Source organism: Anopheles funestus, chromosome 3RL, assembly GCF_943734845.2.
Source record: "Anopheles funestus chromosome 3RL, idAnoFuneDA-416_04, whole genome shotgun sequence".
Taxonomy (NCBI): domain Eukaryota; kingdom Metazoa; phylum Arthropoda; class Insecta; order Diptera; family Culicidae; genus Anopheles; species Anopheles funestus.
This window is the reverse complement of record NC_064599.1, coordinates 30,678,326-30,696,303: the sequence shown is the minus strand read 5'-3', so window position 1 is coordinate 30,696,303 and position 17,978 is coordinate 30,678,326. Positions and strand designations below refer to the sequence as shown.

General features: G+C 41.8%; 1 protein-coding gene across 2 annotated transcripts in view; it reads left to right on the top strand.

Moving 5' to 3' along the window:
* The window catches only part of LOC125767875 (breast cancer anti-estrogen resistance protein 1), a 116,514-nt gene that overhangs the window by 81,926 nt on the left and 16,610 nt on the right, over positions 1 to 17,978 (top strand). For both annotated transcript variants that reach the window (XM_049434828.1, XM_049434830.1), the window contains exon 3: positions 56 to 277. In XM_049434828.1, coding sequence (XP_049290785.1) covers positions 56 to 277 — 222 coding nt within the window. The remainder of the gene's footprint in view (positions 1 to 55; positions 278 to 17,978) is intronic.

Here is a 17,978-nt window from a genome sequence, read left to right as displayed (position 1 = left end):
TTTTGGATTTTGGTTGCAACAAACTAATGCTCTTCCTTTCTTTCATTATTTGCAGGGTATCTGTCCGGGCAACAGATTAAAAATTATTCAATCACATGACTCGGGTTGCTTCACACTGTCACCGGCCTCATCGCCGTGTCCAACGATCGATTCTACCACCAATCTGAACAGTCCGATACCGAGCGAAATCTACGAAAATACGTCACTGTGTAGCAGCACCAGTGCTGGGAGTCAGCGGCAGGGAAAACGGCGATCCTGGCACGTCATGCCCAACAAGGTAAGTTTTTTTTGGGAACGACAAACAGAGGAACTCCAATCGATGTTGTATCATGATATGGGAACTCCCTTTTGGGTGGGGTCCACATAGGAAAGTAGAGATGCAAAGCGCATTAGGATTTGTCGCAGTAATTAGGACTTAAGTGATTTGAAAGGATTTTCCACGTCACAGATCCCAATTCTTGAACTTCTATCTCGAACGATTTGAACTGCTTAAACTGGATGCTCCGTAACCACTATTGTGTCCCATTTGTAGTCATATCATTCGTGTGTGTGTGTTTTTCTCTAAATCTGACCAGCTGTCGTTGTCAACGTAAGCCAACGATAACAATCTTAATCCTTAGTTCGTGGTTTGAAGTTAATCTACCCGTCACAACCACAATCTGTACTGCGGATGGACAAATGTGTGCCCATGTTGGTCAGCGTAAGAGGGCCGGGAACCAGCCGGGAAAAATAAAGGACCTAATCACGTCCACGTAACAAAACTGTCAGGAAGATCTTGTAAATTAAATTGTTTGACGGTGACATGGGAGTTCTCAGTGCGGAGCAAGATCACATTTGAATAGAAATTAGATATTTAAACGATTTTTTATGTTCTCATCACAATCATAAAAATGCTCAAATCGGGTAATGGCTGCAGAAGCAAAACAAAAATCTTGTTTATAACTTTACCCATAAAACTGGGCGTAAAAATAAGATTCAATGTAATGTTTATAATACTGTCCGGATACACCGAAAGCGAACCATTGACTAATGTGCCGTATTGGCTTGTCTTCGCAAAATTTCCCGCAAGGTTTTGCGTAAACAGTAGCGCATAATTTAAGCTCTATCAGTGAGTGGTTTATGTAGAAAGTTTTTTGTACTTTTGAAAAACTTCACCCATATCTTACTCACAACAATTTGTTCACTTCTTTCCCATTGCCGAATGGAAAGGAAACTTTATAGTCTTCGCATCTTTACAGCCTCAAAGCACTTTGGCGTTGAAAAAGAAGTCACACAAATCAGGCGTGCTTTTTTCAACAATTTATCGTCTCCTCATCTGGGAAAGGTGGGTAGGAATGATGCTGCCAAAATTAACTTCAGTTGCTTTTAAACAGTTCCCTCCTAGAAAAAGTAGAAGACCCAAAAAATCGAACCCCCGCAAACGAAATTGGATTCGTAGCCCTGGACGTGTACGGGAGGAGTTTTATCACGATCATTCTCAATTCTCAATCATCATAGAATGACGTTCCCCTTTCTTTGCAATTGCTTTTGCCGCGTCCTTGGTGTGTGTGGTCGAAGAAGTTGAGAAGAGCGGAAATCAATAAGCATAAATCAGACCACGAACAGCTTCCGCCGGAACACCGAACCGGAACCGAACAATGGTTTCCAACGTGAGGCTTCCATCGTCAAGGACGGTTGAAGGGCACACAGAAAAGATAAAGTTTCCGTTTCGGGACAGCCTGTGTAAGGCACCACCGATTGTAGGTGTTAAAATGGCATTTTTTTTGTTACAATATTTGTTCCTCTACGGTAGCAGCTGCTGCCGTCAGAGGACAACAACGCAAACAACAACAGCAGCTTGACAAAGAATGCGCAAAGAGACATTTGCAAAAAGTTCCTACCGATGGTGTACATTAACGGGTTGTAAACAGCCACACCAACAGCACAGCCGCGTCCTCGGCCTCATTGCGCTAGTACGGTGAAAGGTTCTACCGGGAAAGTAACCCAACACAGCCCGTGTACACGTGTTCCGACGAGGGATGGCGGTAAAACTTTCACTTTCAAACAGGCGACAAGCAAGAATTCGACGACCCCGGTGAAGAACCTGGTCAGAGGGCACCAGGGAGAAAGATAAAACAAAACCAAGAGAAGAAAAAAAATCAACACCGATGAAGGTTGAAGAGTATGTACTTCAACAACAAAGCCCAACACAACTGCCCTTTAGGCTCTGTTCGGTTGGGCTATCTTCTCATGCGCTTTGTCTCTCTGATGGGTCAAGAAGTTTGGCCGCTTGTTTATTTACCACGCAATCGTTCAAGATTGCAAACCAGGTGACCGATTTTGCTAGCCTCGTTATAACTTTTTCTTTCCCTTACTTTTATGTGTACCACCAGTTCCAGGTGACTCCAAGAGGCTGGAACCAAAAAAAAAGAAAATAAATAAAGACACGGCAAACAGTACCCGCTGACAGTAATGGAAGAAGTCAGGCTGCAGGAACAATGAGAGTTATGCCAGTACCTGAAACGACGGCATACATTTCTAACAGCCATTTTTCTTTTAAGGATTCGCTTCAAGAGTTGCGCTATTGTTACGTATTGTTTTGCCCTTTTTTGGATCTCTTCTTTACGGAGTTCGGATTACATAGTCCTGATGCAACGGATTCCGATGGCGCATTGCGTAGAATTCGGGACAAGAGGTTGCAAAACATTTCGATGCTAAAGTGGAACACAACGGGGAACTGTCCATTAGGGGGAATCTTTGTTAAACTTAGCCTACATTTTAGTGATTCTCTTGCTTCAAAGTTCTTGCACTATTCCCAACATCCTGAACTGTTGTTGACTCGTACCATACAACTAAATTGTCCGGAAGGCGTACAGCCCCTTTTGCAGTACAGTTATACTGGCGTCGAAAGGTTTTTTTCTGGTGCCTTCCATGCGGTAGCTGCAGTCATGCCCTTCTTTTCTTAAGAACCGGGTGTCGTAGGTCGGATCGAAAATAAAGATTTATTGCATTGTCTGAAGCACGCATTCTGGTCAAAGTTTTTCGTCCATATGCGTCCTTCCTCCTCTCCAACTCTCCTTTATATTCCTTAAGATATATTTCCAACTGTCCAGCTGTTCCAACTGTCACTAGGGGACGAATTGTTATCGGTTTTAAAAGTCTCGTAAATTTGTTCCCGAAATCATATCTTGTCCCTTCGGTTGATGGGTTTGAACCATCGTTGAAAGTGTCACCAGGGTCAAGGAATTAGCTAGAATCCCCGTTGTATCTGCAGCAAGCGTTTGCATTCTGGCAAAAATAAAACTTTGTCCAATCATGACGAAGCTGATAGTAGTGCTAAGTGGACAACCCTCATGTCCGTCGCAAGCGCTCAGTGACAGCTGTCATATTTCGTCCAAACCGCAATGCTACACACACTCTGGAGCACATTGTAATGATCGGACATTTTATGTGCGGACATAAAGCTTGCGAAAGATATGCCGTAGAAACAAAGCAAGAAAAAAAGGGCAGATGTGAAACGTTTTGTTCTAACACGCGTCGACGCTATCACCATTCTAGAGCCATTTGCTCGTTATATGGCCTTTTTCCTCAATCCCGTTGTATCCCGTTAGCCGAATTCCCGAAATTCTCCCAACCCGGTTCAAATATTCCAGGGATCATTTGGTACACATCGTGCATTTTCATTTTGTCGTAAAATCGAAACCAATAGAAGGTCGTAAAGACTTTTGGACAGGATCAATGGGAGCGTTACGGTACAGTAAGATGAGAGAAACGTGACTTTCCATTGCATTCTGTTGTTAGTGAGGGTTTTATCCTTCCACTTTTCTGGTAAAACCTTTAAGAAAATGGACTTTCATTCTTATCCTGAAGAAATTTCAGTTATATTCAAAATCGCATTAGAATATTTCTTTACTAAGTTTATAATACATTTATAAATAAGTTTGAATAGATATAACTTCTATTATTTTACATTAAATTACGTCAAATAAAGCTCCTATTCTTGGTATTATTTCATAAACGTTCATATCGTTTGATGTATTAGCTTTAAATAAACCGTCCTGATGTTCAATCCTTTTGCTTAAAGTACTGATATCTTACCAAAATAAACCAACCCCCGGCTCCCTTCCTTGACCGTTTAACGGGTTTATCCAACCTTTTGGTCTCTTTTGGGTGGATTGCTAACACAAACACCAGTCTATCCGGTTTCACTAAGGCCAAAGTAATCATTTCCTTAGATTGAACTCATTTAATAAAGAATTCAGCAGGCGATACGAAACGCGGACGATGGGAACCGCTCCTAACAATAGCACTTCCGTATCCAGGACCAAGCAAGAAAGCGACCCATGTTTTCTGTTTCTCTGCCCGAGAGTTATGCCCACCGTATCAAGGTGTTCGTAAGGGTGTGGTACACGGTTGCAACGGGATGTTTGTTTGATGGCCTTAATTTAGCATTCTTTTTGCCGCTGTTCATTGTGTGTGTGCTCCCCCGTTTTTATCTTTGGTTGGACGCTTTTTCCCACTCCGGAAGTTAAGCTCCAGGTTTCGTTTGGGGAATGAACCATTTTCACGCCTTTTCCGCTTCGCGTCGAAGGGTAGAATCGCAAATGTGTAAGGAATGTGGTGGCAGAGATTTATCATTTCCGCTGGTCGCCACCGAACACTTCCGCTTTCCGCCAATCATTGGAAGTTGTTTTTGCGTTGTTTACTACGGTTTACCTCCATTCCGGTATCTCATTTGTTTCCCGCGAGATGGCGCTGCCGGGAGCAGAAGGATCCATTCTTTCTGCGCAGTGTATACGCAACAGCAGCACGGCAGGACATGGAAATGATCGTAAGTAAACGAAATATTTAATCTTCCCATTGGCGCATACGCACCTTCATGGACGCATTTGTCATTTGGAGTCTTGCGTTCCACCCGGTCGTAGGGAACGAGGCTGTTTCGTATCCTTTTTTTTCTTAGTACATATTTGCGCCTGAAAGTTAGGCAAAATGGAAAGGTATGTTTTTCGTAAGCTCCATGGCAGGTAAATGGAGCGTTCAGGATGAGAAGGAATACAATACACCAGCGTGCCAAAGGTGTGGAAGAAAATTGGATTACAAACACATAGCAGAATCTGATTGGGGAGCTTTACTCGCTTCCATTTGTGCAAAGTTGGAGGCTTTACATTCCAGATTGTTTTGCTTGTGGCGTTCAGTCTTAAAGCCCTTGAACATGTCTGCTTTAAAAGGCGAGTTTTCTTCACAAAAGCATCTCTTTGTTTGCTCTGCTTGCGTAGTATTAGCTAGTGATTTGCTCGGATATTTCCCTAACGGGAGCTTATCGGTTTTGTGGTGGCGTAACCCAACACCCCTTTTTCGCGATTTGCTACATTTGTTGGAAAGCTTCATAAAAAAGGCACGTTTTTCACGCTTTGTTTTTTCCCCCTTACTTTGCAACACTTCCCACCAGGTCACGTGGCCTTCATCTAACAGCTTCGTATGGTATGTCTAAGCACTCGGAACGTGTTACAAATAGTCCACAATCTGTGGCCACATTTCTTGTATCTCCCCCCCCCGTTGCACACCCGATAAAGCCTGCGGAAGTTGTCCGGTTCAGGCGTACATGGGAAATGCTACTGTTTGTACATTTTTTCGCGACTGTTTTGGATGGTTGGTTGCTGTTTTTGTCTGCTCGCGGATGTCGCGTTTGGTGTTTGATGGTAAACAATTGTCAACCAGACCGTAGGACAGTGTGAAAGTTAGGCGGGAAAGTGGAATTTATCTCTGATGGCACTACTGGAACGTGGAATGTGAATATTTCGTGTTGGAATTTATATTTTCCAATCTAAGCACTATTTACCGATAAACCTTTTGTGTAGTTTTTTTGTTTTTGTTTTAGTATTTATATTTATTTATGTATTGCTCTTATTTTCATATTTTTTTTAGTTTCATTGTAGTAGGAAACATTTACCAGTTTTTTTTATTACCAATTATGCTCAATATAATGCTTCTTCAAACCGTCCCAACAATCGATTTATGCGATGTTTCTTAAAATTAAAAGATAGATTGATCCATCGATTACGGTTCGTAGTTTTATTTATGTTTAATAACAAGAAATCACTCACTAATTAATCAAACTGCAGCTATAAACCCATCTTTGCACCCTTCGTTCCAGTAAGCCAACGGTAGATAAATTAGCTCTTGGCAAAGTTTGTAACAACGCAAATAATTCAAATTGCTTTTCATTAATTATTTAAACTCTCCCTCCAGCAGTTTCGGTTTGTGCCATTAAAGCAGCATATCTTCGAAAAGTCAAAACCCACCAAATAAAAAAGGTAAACCAAGCCGGTACTGCAAAGTTCGTAATGATTTAAGTCTCGTAACGCACATAAATCCATTCCGAACGAACGTAATAACCCGCAAACACCCGCCACATTGTCCTTTATCGTCCCTGATCGCTCGTGCCTGCACATTTTCGGCAAGACCATCAAAGCACGGGTGCCAAATTTGCGCCATTTTTCTGGTTGGCAGGATTTTAATTATCTCCATCCGGTCGTGGTGCTAGTGTTTTACGGGCGACCAAAATGTTTTCCATCCTATCCCCCCTTACACATCCGGCTCATGATCTGGTATGCCCAGGCTAGAGCGACATTCCCTCGGGAGCTTCGAAACATTTCTTGAAATGAAAGTAACGCCCAAGACTTGTAATAACCACTCAGCGGTTGCCTGTTTGGTTGTTTGCGTATTCAGCTTCTGTTTCCTGTTTTCCTGGAGAGCACGAAGAATTTTCATAAATTTTTGGACAATCTGCACAATCATACAATTAGCCCACACCACCACCGTGTGCGAACCGAGCTGGATGCTGGGTGTGGCAGTTTGTGATTCTGGACGGCAAATGTTAAGATTCGGTAAAGATGCTTTCCGTTCAGAAACGATGGCCATTTCACATCCGTTGGATCCCATCCGCCAGATTGAACGTTAATTTCCGTCGGCAACACCTTGCGCGGTTTTGGTTGTTCGTGTGCTTCGGAACAGACAACAATCTCGGTACAAATTGCCACCGGTTTATGTATGATTTTATGCTACTGTAATTACCAAACAGCTACCATTAATATTAATATCTGCAATGGATGAAGTTAAGGGGAATGAGTAAAAAAACGGGACAAGTTTTCCAACATTCAAAAGGGGGGCGAGTGCAAGCTGTCCTGGTTTGCGTACTTACAGCTTCAGTTTCAACCCTATTAAAACGTTATTACGATCCTTGCAGCGCTACTGGAATTGATTGACGATGGTTAACGATGCATTTCTCGCTCCAGTTAAAATCACACACCCTGCACGATGCAAATGTGCTGCAGTTGCAAAACGATCAGTAGAATGGTGCAGGTCAATGAAGAAATATGAAGAACTTGCTGCACAGGCAGTTATGGCTTGGTGCGAGAATTGAAACACGCTTCATCGAACGGAGGCGCGAAAGTGGCTGGATTTATGCACTTCGAGTCCGTGTGGCCAGTTCAATGATAAACATCTTGAGAGTCATCGATTAATTGGTTACAATTGGCACAGCATCTCAAGGAAGACAGGAAGTGCACTTGTACTAAATTGCTAAAAATTAAACTAGTTGTACTAAAGATCCTAATGTTGATCTGTCTCTACACTTTTGGAGATATTTTAAAAAGAGATTTTCCATTAATTAGGAATTTATTTTTACACTTTTCAAAGCTACTCTAAAGCTTTTCTTGTGTCATTAAACTTCAGACTTCAAAGGTGATATCGTGATTTAGCAGAATGAATGAAAAACATGCTCGTGTCGTGTTCCTTGTGGGCAGAAATTCTTACGAAACCAATCACTATAATTGATGAAAATCGAAAACGAGTAGGTTTATTGCCCACCTCTTTTTACTGCAATTTCCATTCATGCTGTGGACACTAGTGCTAAAACATTGAATGAAACTCCCACACAAAAAAATACCATGTCTGGCCACCGCACCTACTGAGCCACTAGTGCAACAAGATTTTGCGGTCATCGTTCGCAACCCAAATGTCTGAACACCACCTAAAGGATGCAGTTGTAGCACCCGTACTACTTTCCGCCACGTTCAGCAAGATGTCATTAGATTTGGTCCGGTTTTAAGATGCCACAGCGTTTTTTTCCCCTTTTCTTTTTTTTGTTTTTCGCAACATGTGGGTCGAATGCAAATAATATCGCTGTGAGGCTACGTTGGTTTTCCGCCACACGTGAAGACTTCATCCGTCCATCGTTAGGTGCTAACGCGATTGGGACTCTCGCGCAGACATGATCGACATCGTAGACCACATTTCGCACACGTTTCGCGATAGGTGTGTGTGTGTGTGGGTATGGAGTTGGAGTTTCGCTGCTTCATCTTACTGGGGAATTGCGTTGACGAGAACCCGTTAAAGCGTGTTTCCTGGGGTGGGTATCGGGTAAATTGGACCGTACCAGTTGCGTTGGAAATCGATCGGCTTAGTCAACCTGTCGAGAAATCGCCAAACGTGCGAGACACTCTCGTACCCGTAACGACCCACTCCAAGAGTGGAGTACTGTTTGCTCCGAATATAGCAGTTAAGCTGGGTGGACACGAAAATTAGTAGCAATCTCCCTTTAATAGCGGATCCATTACAGATGGGCCCACGCCTTTCATGCCGAGAGCCGTTCACATTTAAGTAACTGTGCAAACCTTCGTAAGGATCTTATGTCTCATTTCGACCATATGGTACTTAATTTGTGAAAGAATGGCAACTCAATGGAGCTTGTTTTCCAAGAATTCCTTAGCGGTATTCACTCGCATTGGTTTTATGGCGTTCCATGGACTCCCACGCATCTTGCGGCCACTTATGCAAATCGTCTTAAATCCCAATTTATCACCTTAACATATTGGTCGCGGTCGGTGCACACACTTGTCGCATAGCCTACACATTAAGGAATGACTATCCATTACATTTTAACTCCTGTCCTGAGTGAGAAGACTCGTATTAAGTAACCAGTTCGAATTGCCACTCAGTACTAGTGACACACTATTCTATGAAATGGACAATTTATTCTTTTTGTGTTGCATGCTGTGTGACCTTAACATTCCATTAGATCGATCATATCGTACGGTTCTACAGGTTAGATCGGATATGGCTGCTTCATTTCACAACATTTGTAACAATAATTTTCAATCGAATATGCAAAGAAAGGTAATGTATAGTCTAGGCCGCCATCTTGCGAAGTCGTAAACAATTCTACTAAGCAGCGGGCTTCTACTACATATATCATAGTAGTAATGTCTACGCGGGTCGGACTTATCGACGACATGCAATAAAACATTAGAGGGAGTAGCTTTTTTTTATTATCCTACCGTAGCGAATCCCTGTCGAAGGGGCCCACACCAAAAGTAGCAAGCAACACTGTTTTTTTATTGATTTTGTGGCGTCGTAAAAATCGAACGACTTCCACTTGGCCCCACGATAGGCGTTGTTAGGCCTGCGTCCTACTTAAGTCGATAGATAAAACTTCGGGCCCCCCTCCCGTTGGTAACTTTAGACGTCCAGCTTCCATCAGAAGAGTGACAGCAGATCGGATCGATCGGAAAATAGAAACGTTATAAAAAAAGCCACCCGTACGTGCCGGAATTGGATGAATTTCTTTCGTCCCATGTTCCGTCCGTTCTTCATTGTTTCACACTTTTCAGTGGTCATTATTGATGATATGCGGATCTCGGTGCAAAACTCAGCGTTGCGTTTGTAGCTGTTAAAGCTGGCCCTGTCATTCGTAGCCTGCGGCAACTTTCCAATCATAAATTTCAATCTAAAATCTAGAGAATTTATTACGAGCATTATGCAAATTTGGCGCTTCCCTGGTGTATTCCCGGGATAGCGAATGAAGTGTGAAAGGCGCGGTCGCGGTCTGCAGTAGAATAGGAACGAATGGAGATAGAAAATACATAACACTGGGCAGTAGAAATGGTATGCCATTTTTCTTTTTTTTTTTGCAAAAAATAAATGGACGAGACCTATTCTTTTTTGCCAAGATTTTTATTGTATGCATCGCAAAATGGCCGCCAGTTATAATAAATGTTAACTAGAGTTGCATTTACTGTTCAATCTTTGAAGCAAAATAAATATTTTTACAGAACTTACTTGATGCCATTTGATCACACAGTTGCTTTCATTGTCTGGCAAACTGTTTTAAAATTAATTCAATATTTACATGCGCCAAGCTGTCCATTGTGTCCATTGTCGTCGAATGGATGAATCGCGTGTACATAAGTAGGTTACCGTGAAATGTTCCTCCTCTAGACGTGCAAATATCAAGGCTAACCGCACATTAAGTGCAACTTTTGCATGTTTTTTTTTCGGTGGCAATTAAAACAACAAACAACGACGTTCCGGTAGCCTTCTCCAGAGCTTCAAAGTGCATTCTCATTAGGTATGAGAGCGCAACCGTATCAAGCTGGCGCCTCGTAAAGCTACCTACAGCTACTCCAACAAGGTTATGCCGAAGGATATACAAAAATATTACAACCCCAAAAAAAACCGATCGCGGTTGGTTAATAGGTAATCGGCTTACGTTTTATTGTTCCTTTTACTCCTCCACCCTCGATCGTATTTTCTTATCCATCAGCTCCTCCATCGGGTATGGTTCGATATTGAATCGAAACGGATTGTTTTCGAAACAAATTTAACGACGCAACATATCATTCGTTAACTGGATCAATTCAAACGCATCCATACGCTACTTTCTGTTGCATTCCAGATTATAGTCGAAGGTTAAATAGAAACAAAAACGTAGAAAGACATAATCCGCTTCAGAGCAATTAACAAAAAAACATATTAAGCCAGTGAGTTTTATGGATTATTGGTCTGAAATAATGTATTAATATAAAAAAAATCCCAAATTATTGATAAAAACCCAATACTTCTGAGAGAGGGAGCCGCAAAGCATTAAAAATATTATGAACGATCGTAAACAACCATTATCAGCTATCGGCAAGATACATAAGAAGGTTTGACATTTTAAAATTCATTGCCATTACCTCGAACGAATCAAAAACCGGTCACTTATCTGTAATGTGATACGAATGTGCTGACAAATTTAAATTACTTTTTTATTACTACCAATCTGCAATCAAATATTATGCTTTATTTTTTTCCAAAACCTTTCGTTTTTAATTCACTTTAATCATACGCCTCAGAATGTCCTGATTTGACTCCCTGATATTAATAAAATTTGTTTCTGTTTTGTCTAAATGGTTCATATTTGAGTTCAATTTTAACACTCAAATTTCTTTCCTTTGTCTTTATTTATATTTCAATAATTTATTCAATGATCGCAATCCATCCTCCAGGAGTACAAGAAACAGTTAATTACTGATTATAGGTTAACCATTTCTTCATTAAGTATCTCTTTCAATCAATACATTCTAACTCAATGAATAAAACCGTTTTCATCCGGCTCACAAACACCGAATCGATAAACTGATTTGAAACTCTCGAACAATATCGTAATGTTTCTATACAACGTACCATCTCCGATACAAAGTGTTATCGCAGGCAGACAAATTTATTAACCCAAAAAACGGTTCAGCTTCCGCGTACTGAACGGTTCGCTGCGTTAATGCGGAACTTAATGACCGATGGAAAACAAATGACCCCACACGTCTCGTCGTATGTCTTGGCGAGTAAAATATTTTCTTTTTCACTTCCGAAAAAACGCACACACACACACACACAAAAGATGGACAAACTTTCGCCATCCCGACCGGCCAGGGTGGGTTGGTGAAAATAAATAAACGGACAATTTAATCGGATTGACATTGGCCTTTCAGTCGATTGGGTGATGAGTTTTGTTCCTCGCGTGTTTCTGTGCTTACTCATCTTTTCATAATTTTATTACATTGATTATTTTGGTAAACTTCACTTACCGTAAAGTAAGTAGAGCGAGAAAAGCTTTCAAATTACTTTCTCCCACTTTTTCCATCTTTTTTTTTTGGTTTTGTTTTAGTTTTGGGGTAATAGAAATTTCCCTCTTAGTGCAAGCTGTTTTGCTTCTTGTTGGATGTTTGTGTGTTAAATTAGAAAGCAAAAAAAAAAACCGTGAAAAATGGGCCACAGTAAAACGGAAAAACAGATCCTCCATGATAGAGATGGTGGACGAGGGAAAAAAGAACTGGACGTTAGAAGACAAACTGGTACCACATTGATATGGTTTTTTTCGGTCTGGCACGTTGATTACTTAACTTTTTTTTGGCTGGTATAAATTATCCATTTTTGTTTTCGTGGAATAAATTATCTTCTGTTTTGTTGTTTCCGTGTTTGTTATTTTACGTTAAGAATTTCACACAACCACTCTTTAATGAAGGTTTTTCATGGTGGGGAAAATGTAACATATTACTAACAAAATACAAAACAGATTATGTGTGGCAGTAATTTTGCATTCCACGGCTTCGGTGTCCCCATTCCACGTCCGGCAGTCGACCCGCATAATCCCATTACTAGACGCAGTAAATCGATCATGTTCTTGCTCTGTTGATGGCCGGCCGGATGAACCAGCCCATGGAGACACCCTGTGCAATTGCACTCGATTGCCACCATTTTCCGACACATGTGGGTTGCAAATTACCCCGCTTGATGGCAAAAGACTTTTACCCATACAATGCTGCACCGCATCCCCGGGACACGGGATAGTTTCTCTTTTCGCGCGCGCACGGGAAATGCTAAAAACTCGTCTCGCACGTCATACGCGAAATAAATCTTAATCAAATTAAATCGTCCCCCGTTGTCGGGATGTCGTTTTGTGGACGCAAAAATGGGGGTCGAGTTACGCTTCAACGGCTTGTCACTTGACGAAACATGGTAACGCGTTCGTGTGTGTCTGTGTATAGGAAGTTCCCAATGGACGAGTTAGATGGAAAGGATTGCAAACTTCCCGCAACATCAAATTCCAGCTTCGTGTTGGCTGAACATGCAACTGGCGGGTAGTAAGAGACCAGGTTAACCCCTTTCAGGTGAACCCGTTGGTGAGGTGGCTCGCTCAAAACAAGGCTTCCAGCTGTGAGCCTATCTACACTTTCCCTACTCCAATTAGTACTCCGCTTTAGCATAACGTGTTGTGGTCAAGACTTCGCGACACTTGCACGGTGTCAGCCGTGCCGATGGTCGACTATTGCAATTTATTTCTCGTCACTCATGTCACACCGACCGTAGGGGTCACCATGCTAAACACTATGGACTCACCGGACTGGAGCCACTGTTGTTTATCTGGTTATTTTAGTACGTTTTCCACTAAATGGGGTGTTTGTTGAGGTTTGAGAGTTGCAACCGTGAGCATGTTGCTACATCATACAACAGGCCACAGTGGGTATGGGTATGTGCCAGGAATACATTAAATCATGCTCAACTAAACACAACCGGTGTCAACTACATGTCGTTCGAGATTGTACTTAACGGATCTAACACGTGGTTTGATGTGATGTTGCGTAGTGTAATTACAATCAGATGTGATGGTACAACTATAACGGCATTTATCTGTCTCGATGATTTATGATATACGTTTCTCCCTTCAAATTCTTGGTATCACAACTAGAAGCAATCATACAGTAAATAACTACGACAAGTCTCACTCAATCTGTGCACAATTCCCAAGTGTGGTACACTATAATCGCTTTATTTCAGTTTTCAGAAGTAAAAAAACGGAAAAATTTTCCACAACGTTGGAGCAAAATCCAAGCTGATAAATTGTGGCCGGTGTGTAAAAGTCTCCCGAGCTTAGCGTGTTATGAGAATTTAAACCTCTTGAGAAATTCCCGCCTTACCGCTTGTTGGTCTTCTTTTTGGATGTCCCTTTTTTATGTCACAATTTGTACGAATCCCACGTTCTCGGGCAAGCGTTAAAAAGATATAACGTTTTATTGGACTGAGAGTTTTGAACGAAAGCACCGCAAGATACCAAAAATGGACAACGAGGAAACGATTGGTTCTACATGGAAGGGAAAATGTAAGCAATATTATATTGTTATAAATGGTCTAAAAATCCACCCAAATTGCATTAACAGGTTTTTCTAGCTACTAAAATCCCTCCCCCGGAAAATCCCTCCCCCGGAAAATCCCTCCCCCGGAAAATCCCTCAAACAAGAAAAAAAACACATCATTCTTCATTCGCTGATGTTAACAAGTGAAAGAAACCCTTTTTTTCGAACTCAAGAAAAAGAAATGTTCAAATTGAGCTTGTTTGAAGTAGAACGATACAAGCTTTTCCGGTGTGACCTCCACTGCGTTGTACATTCGTTCATTCCGCATCGTGTTGATTATTGATTCTGAACCCGAAACTTGGGGATGTGTTTTATCGTCCGCGTCTCTGTCTAAAGTGTAGGATAAAATGGGCGATTTTTAGGACCAACGTTGTCCGTTTGACTTTCGCACTAGCTTGGAGCTTTTAAAAGGAAACATACAAAACGTAAAACGATACAAATCGAATTGGGTTCCTTTCTTTTATGCACATCCCTGATCGATTTGATTGGATTTATTTAACCTTTTTCTTTTCTTTCTATCTTTTTTAGGTACGTACGCAAGAACACACTTAGGGCAGCGAATTCTGGTTCGTTTGCCGGATATAACATGAGGAAGGAGGTAAACACACACTTTTTGAAATTGATCCTTTGAGATGTTCACGCTTCGGAACAAGTGTATTATCATGCACTGAATTAAAATGTATCGTTTTTCCGTGCACAACGCCTTGGAGTACAGGACGAAGGGTTTCAGTCTATATTATGTGAGGAAACCTCGTACATATCGATCGTAATGTGAGCAAAATTTATTCTTCGCATGTTCGCAAACACTCAACACTTGCACCAACGCCCGTGGGTTGGGTTGAAGCATAAATTTGGGAGCAATTTTTCCACCGAATCGCACTGAACAAATGCACCGTGACGCCAAATGATATCGAATGGCCAGTTGCCAATCATCGATTCTATTCGGTGCTGCAACACTTTCGGAAGCAAAGCAAACGTTCAAACACAACGGGATCCCACGTGTAGGATAGTGAAACTATCGACTATTCTAATTTTCAGCATCATCCACTTGGGGTATTGGGGCTTTTTCGCAATCAACCGCACGCGACAGTGTTGCGAAAGTTTTGTTCCGAACATTCGCTACCATTCGCCGATCGGTTTGCCGGCGTAAAGGTGTAGCTGCAGCCCAACAATTCCTATGTGAATGCATTAAATTTGCATAATGCACAACTCCCGTACCGTACCGTGTGATTCGGTTGGTTCGTGGAATGCGCCAAAAAACACGAGTCCCGAAAAAACTGAAACTGAAATTGGACTGTGGTGGAAAATCGATCAGACAGTAGAAAGAATACATTTAAAATGTGTCGCTCTTCGTCAACAAACTGGATCGGTTTTTTTTCATTCTGCAACGGCGGCGCAGCTGCTCAGTCACTTCAATCTTTTTGAATTCTAACAGATACTGAACAACAGTTCGATGACTTTTAGTCTCCTCATGGAAGTATAGTCTACCAAGACTAAGGAATGAACAATGAATGTCCAGTAAATGGCATTCCTCAGAACCACTCTCAACACTTGCTAGCGATTTGTGTGACACCTCTCTCCAAAGTCCTTCATGCGTTCCAAGTCTAGACCACAAATTATCTCAACATTCTCAGTGAAGTTGCATTTTTCATAAAATAACTTCCATTTTCTTCTTGCATCTCTTTTAGTATATCACCTTTTTGTAGTGACCAGAAATAAAGCAAAAGGCCTGACTGCTCTTTGATATAAGTGTATGCAAATAGAATCAAACCGAGGCGATTGTGAGCACTGTGAAGACTGGAATTGATGTTGAAATGTCGTCGCCGCCGATATGTCGCTCGCGCCCTACTGTGGCTAAGATTTGCCTTTTGTTCTCTTGTGTTCCCTCCTTCAGTGTTGGAATTGGGATAGCAGAAGAACTGTACTCATGCCCATTTATATATTATTTACGATCGATGCTGCAACTCTATTGCCGGGAATTTTATTTGTATTTGTGCAGTGGCAACTTCATTTTATTTTATTTTTTTTTGCTCTATAGCCACCACTCGCTCTCGATTGAACATTCAATTTCCGGGTGGTTTTTGGGGGTGTTTTTATGCAATTTAAAAAAAGGGTGCCGATCCGTTAGACACGTGTTTCAGTTGTCAAATTGTGTGATTGTGGACGCCACTGTGATAGACTTTGAGTCAATATTTAATCGATTCTAGTGGTGCCCCTCGGTCAATGGCTCCGAATAAATAAGCGAAGGGCAAACCCCCCCCCCCCCGGGGGGGTTGAATCTCCTCTTTTTCGCAAATGGCAGCGCAAACAGCACAGATTCGCTGTAAATAATTAATCAAACCAAACATGCAAATCAATTTTTGAGCGAATATTGATAAGCACCCGCAGCTTTTTTCGGCTTAGACGCCATGAAACCCATGCCACCATGATTCGTTAAGTATTTAACTTCCATAAACGAAATTTGAGCGGCGTATTTTTCGGCCAGGCTAGGTTAAGCCGCTCCTCGAATGCGTGCAAAAGCAGCTTCATAACCCCCGAGGGAACTGTTAGGTTTGTGCTTGTTCATGCATTTAAATTTATTTTGCTCCTGCTTCAAGTCAACTGCCGGAAGTTGCTTCCCCGTGGAAATGTGGATCCGTTTTTTTTCCGGTATCCTCGTAAGCCTTCCACTGCCGGCACATCATATTTAGGTCATCTGCTTCCCCCGAAACGACGGTCCGTGACTGTTGTTGTCAGTTATACTGCTCCTCCCGGTTCGTCAATAAACCGTAAAGGAGGGATAGGGTTTCGGTGTCTTCGGATCTGTTGATGTTGTTATGGTCCTGTCAGTGGAAACGTTTTTCGCTTACGTCCCGAAACCCCTTTTTATACACTGTACATATAGGAGAACTGTCGGTGGTTTTTGTCGGTCGATTCAAATCCCTCTGTTCCGATGGCTCGTTCCAAATTTGCGCGCTCAAGGGGGTTGAGTAACGGCTTGTGACATTTAAACGCACTGCTCTTATATTCGGCACCCCTTACACCCTGATAGCGATAACGAATAAGGATAGATTTTATTAGTGCCAGTCTGAATGGATATGAGACGTGCCCGGAGGCGCACACACCAAAGTGGAGTAACAATCTCTACTAACCCAGCAACTACACAAACGCTTCCGTAAGCGTAAGTCGCCGCAGCTTCGCCAGGATTGTGCGACCGGTCGGATGGAAGTTGATAGAATATGTCGGGCAACCCCCCAGTTTCTCGAGGGACCGAAGAGTTTACTTCGTCGCATGAAGTGAAGCGTGGTTTTGTGTTTGTATAAATCCCATCATAAATCCATCTATTTATCTCGGTCTGCTGAAAGCAAAAACAGCAATCTCTGAAAGGATGATAGCTGGCGGAGAGCATTTCATACCTCTCCACCAGGCTTAAAGAAAGCGAGGACATGGTGGAATGAGATGGGGAAATACACATCTTCCCCCAAAAAGTATGTCTAACCCTCCAAGCAGATGCTCTCCAATATCAAATAGCTCGAGAGTTGTGTGTGATGTGTCATCTAAATTCGATCATGCTTTAGCTGGGAAGATGTTTCATCTTTCTTGTTGTGGCAGTGCAGAAGGACACACTAGGGAAGAAAATGACAGTAACGGTAATGAGAATTTGATTTAGGAAAATGTCATTCTAAAGGACGCAATCTTAAGAAAGTTCGTAGCTAGACACGAGTACCAAATTTCGTTGACGATGCAATTGGTAAAATGAAATCATGAATTTTGATGTACATAAAAACAGAAAATTACCGCCCGAGCGTCAGGTAGATTATATTTTATCTTGATTATATTGTTTTTTTTTTCGTTAAGGGTTTTCAAACATTTCATTGAAATGTCCCTTCAACTGCTGTTAAATACATTCTCGAAATGAATGTCGCCGTTACACACCATTTAGGAAACGATAATAATCGTTCAGATTGTGATTAGTTTGAATGTTCAGTTCGGTTCGACGATAAAGTAATA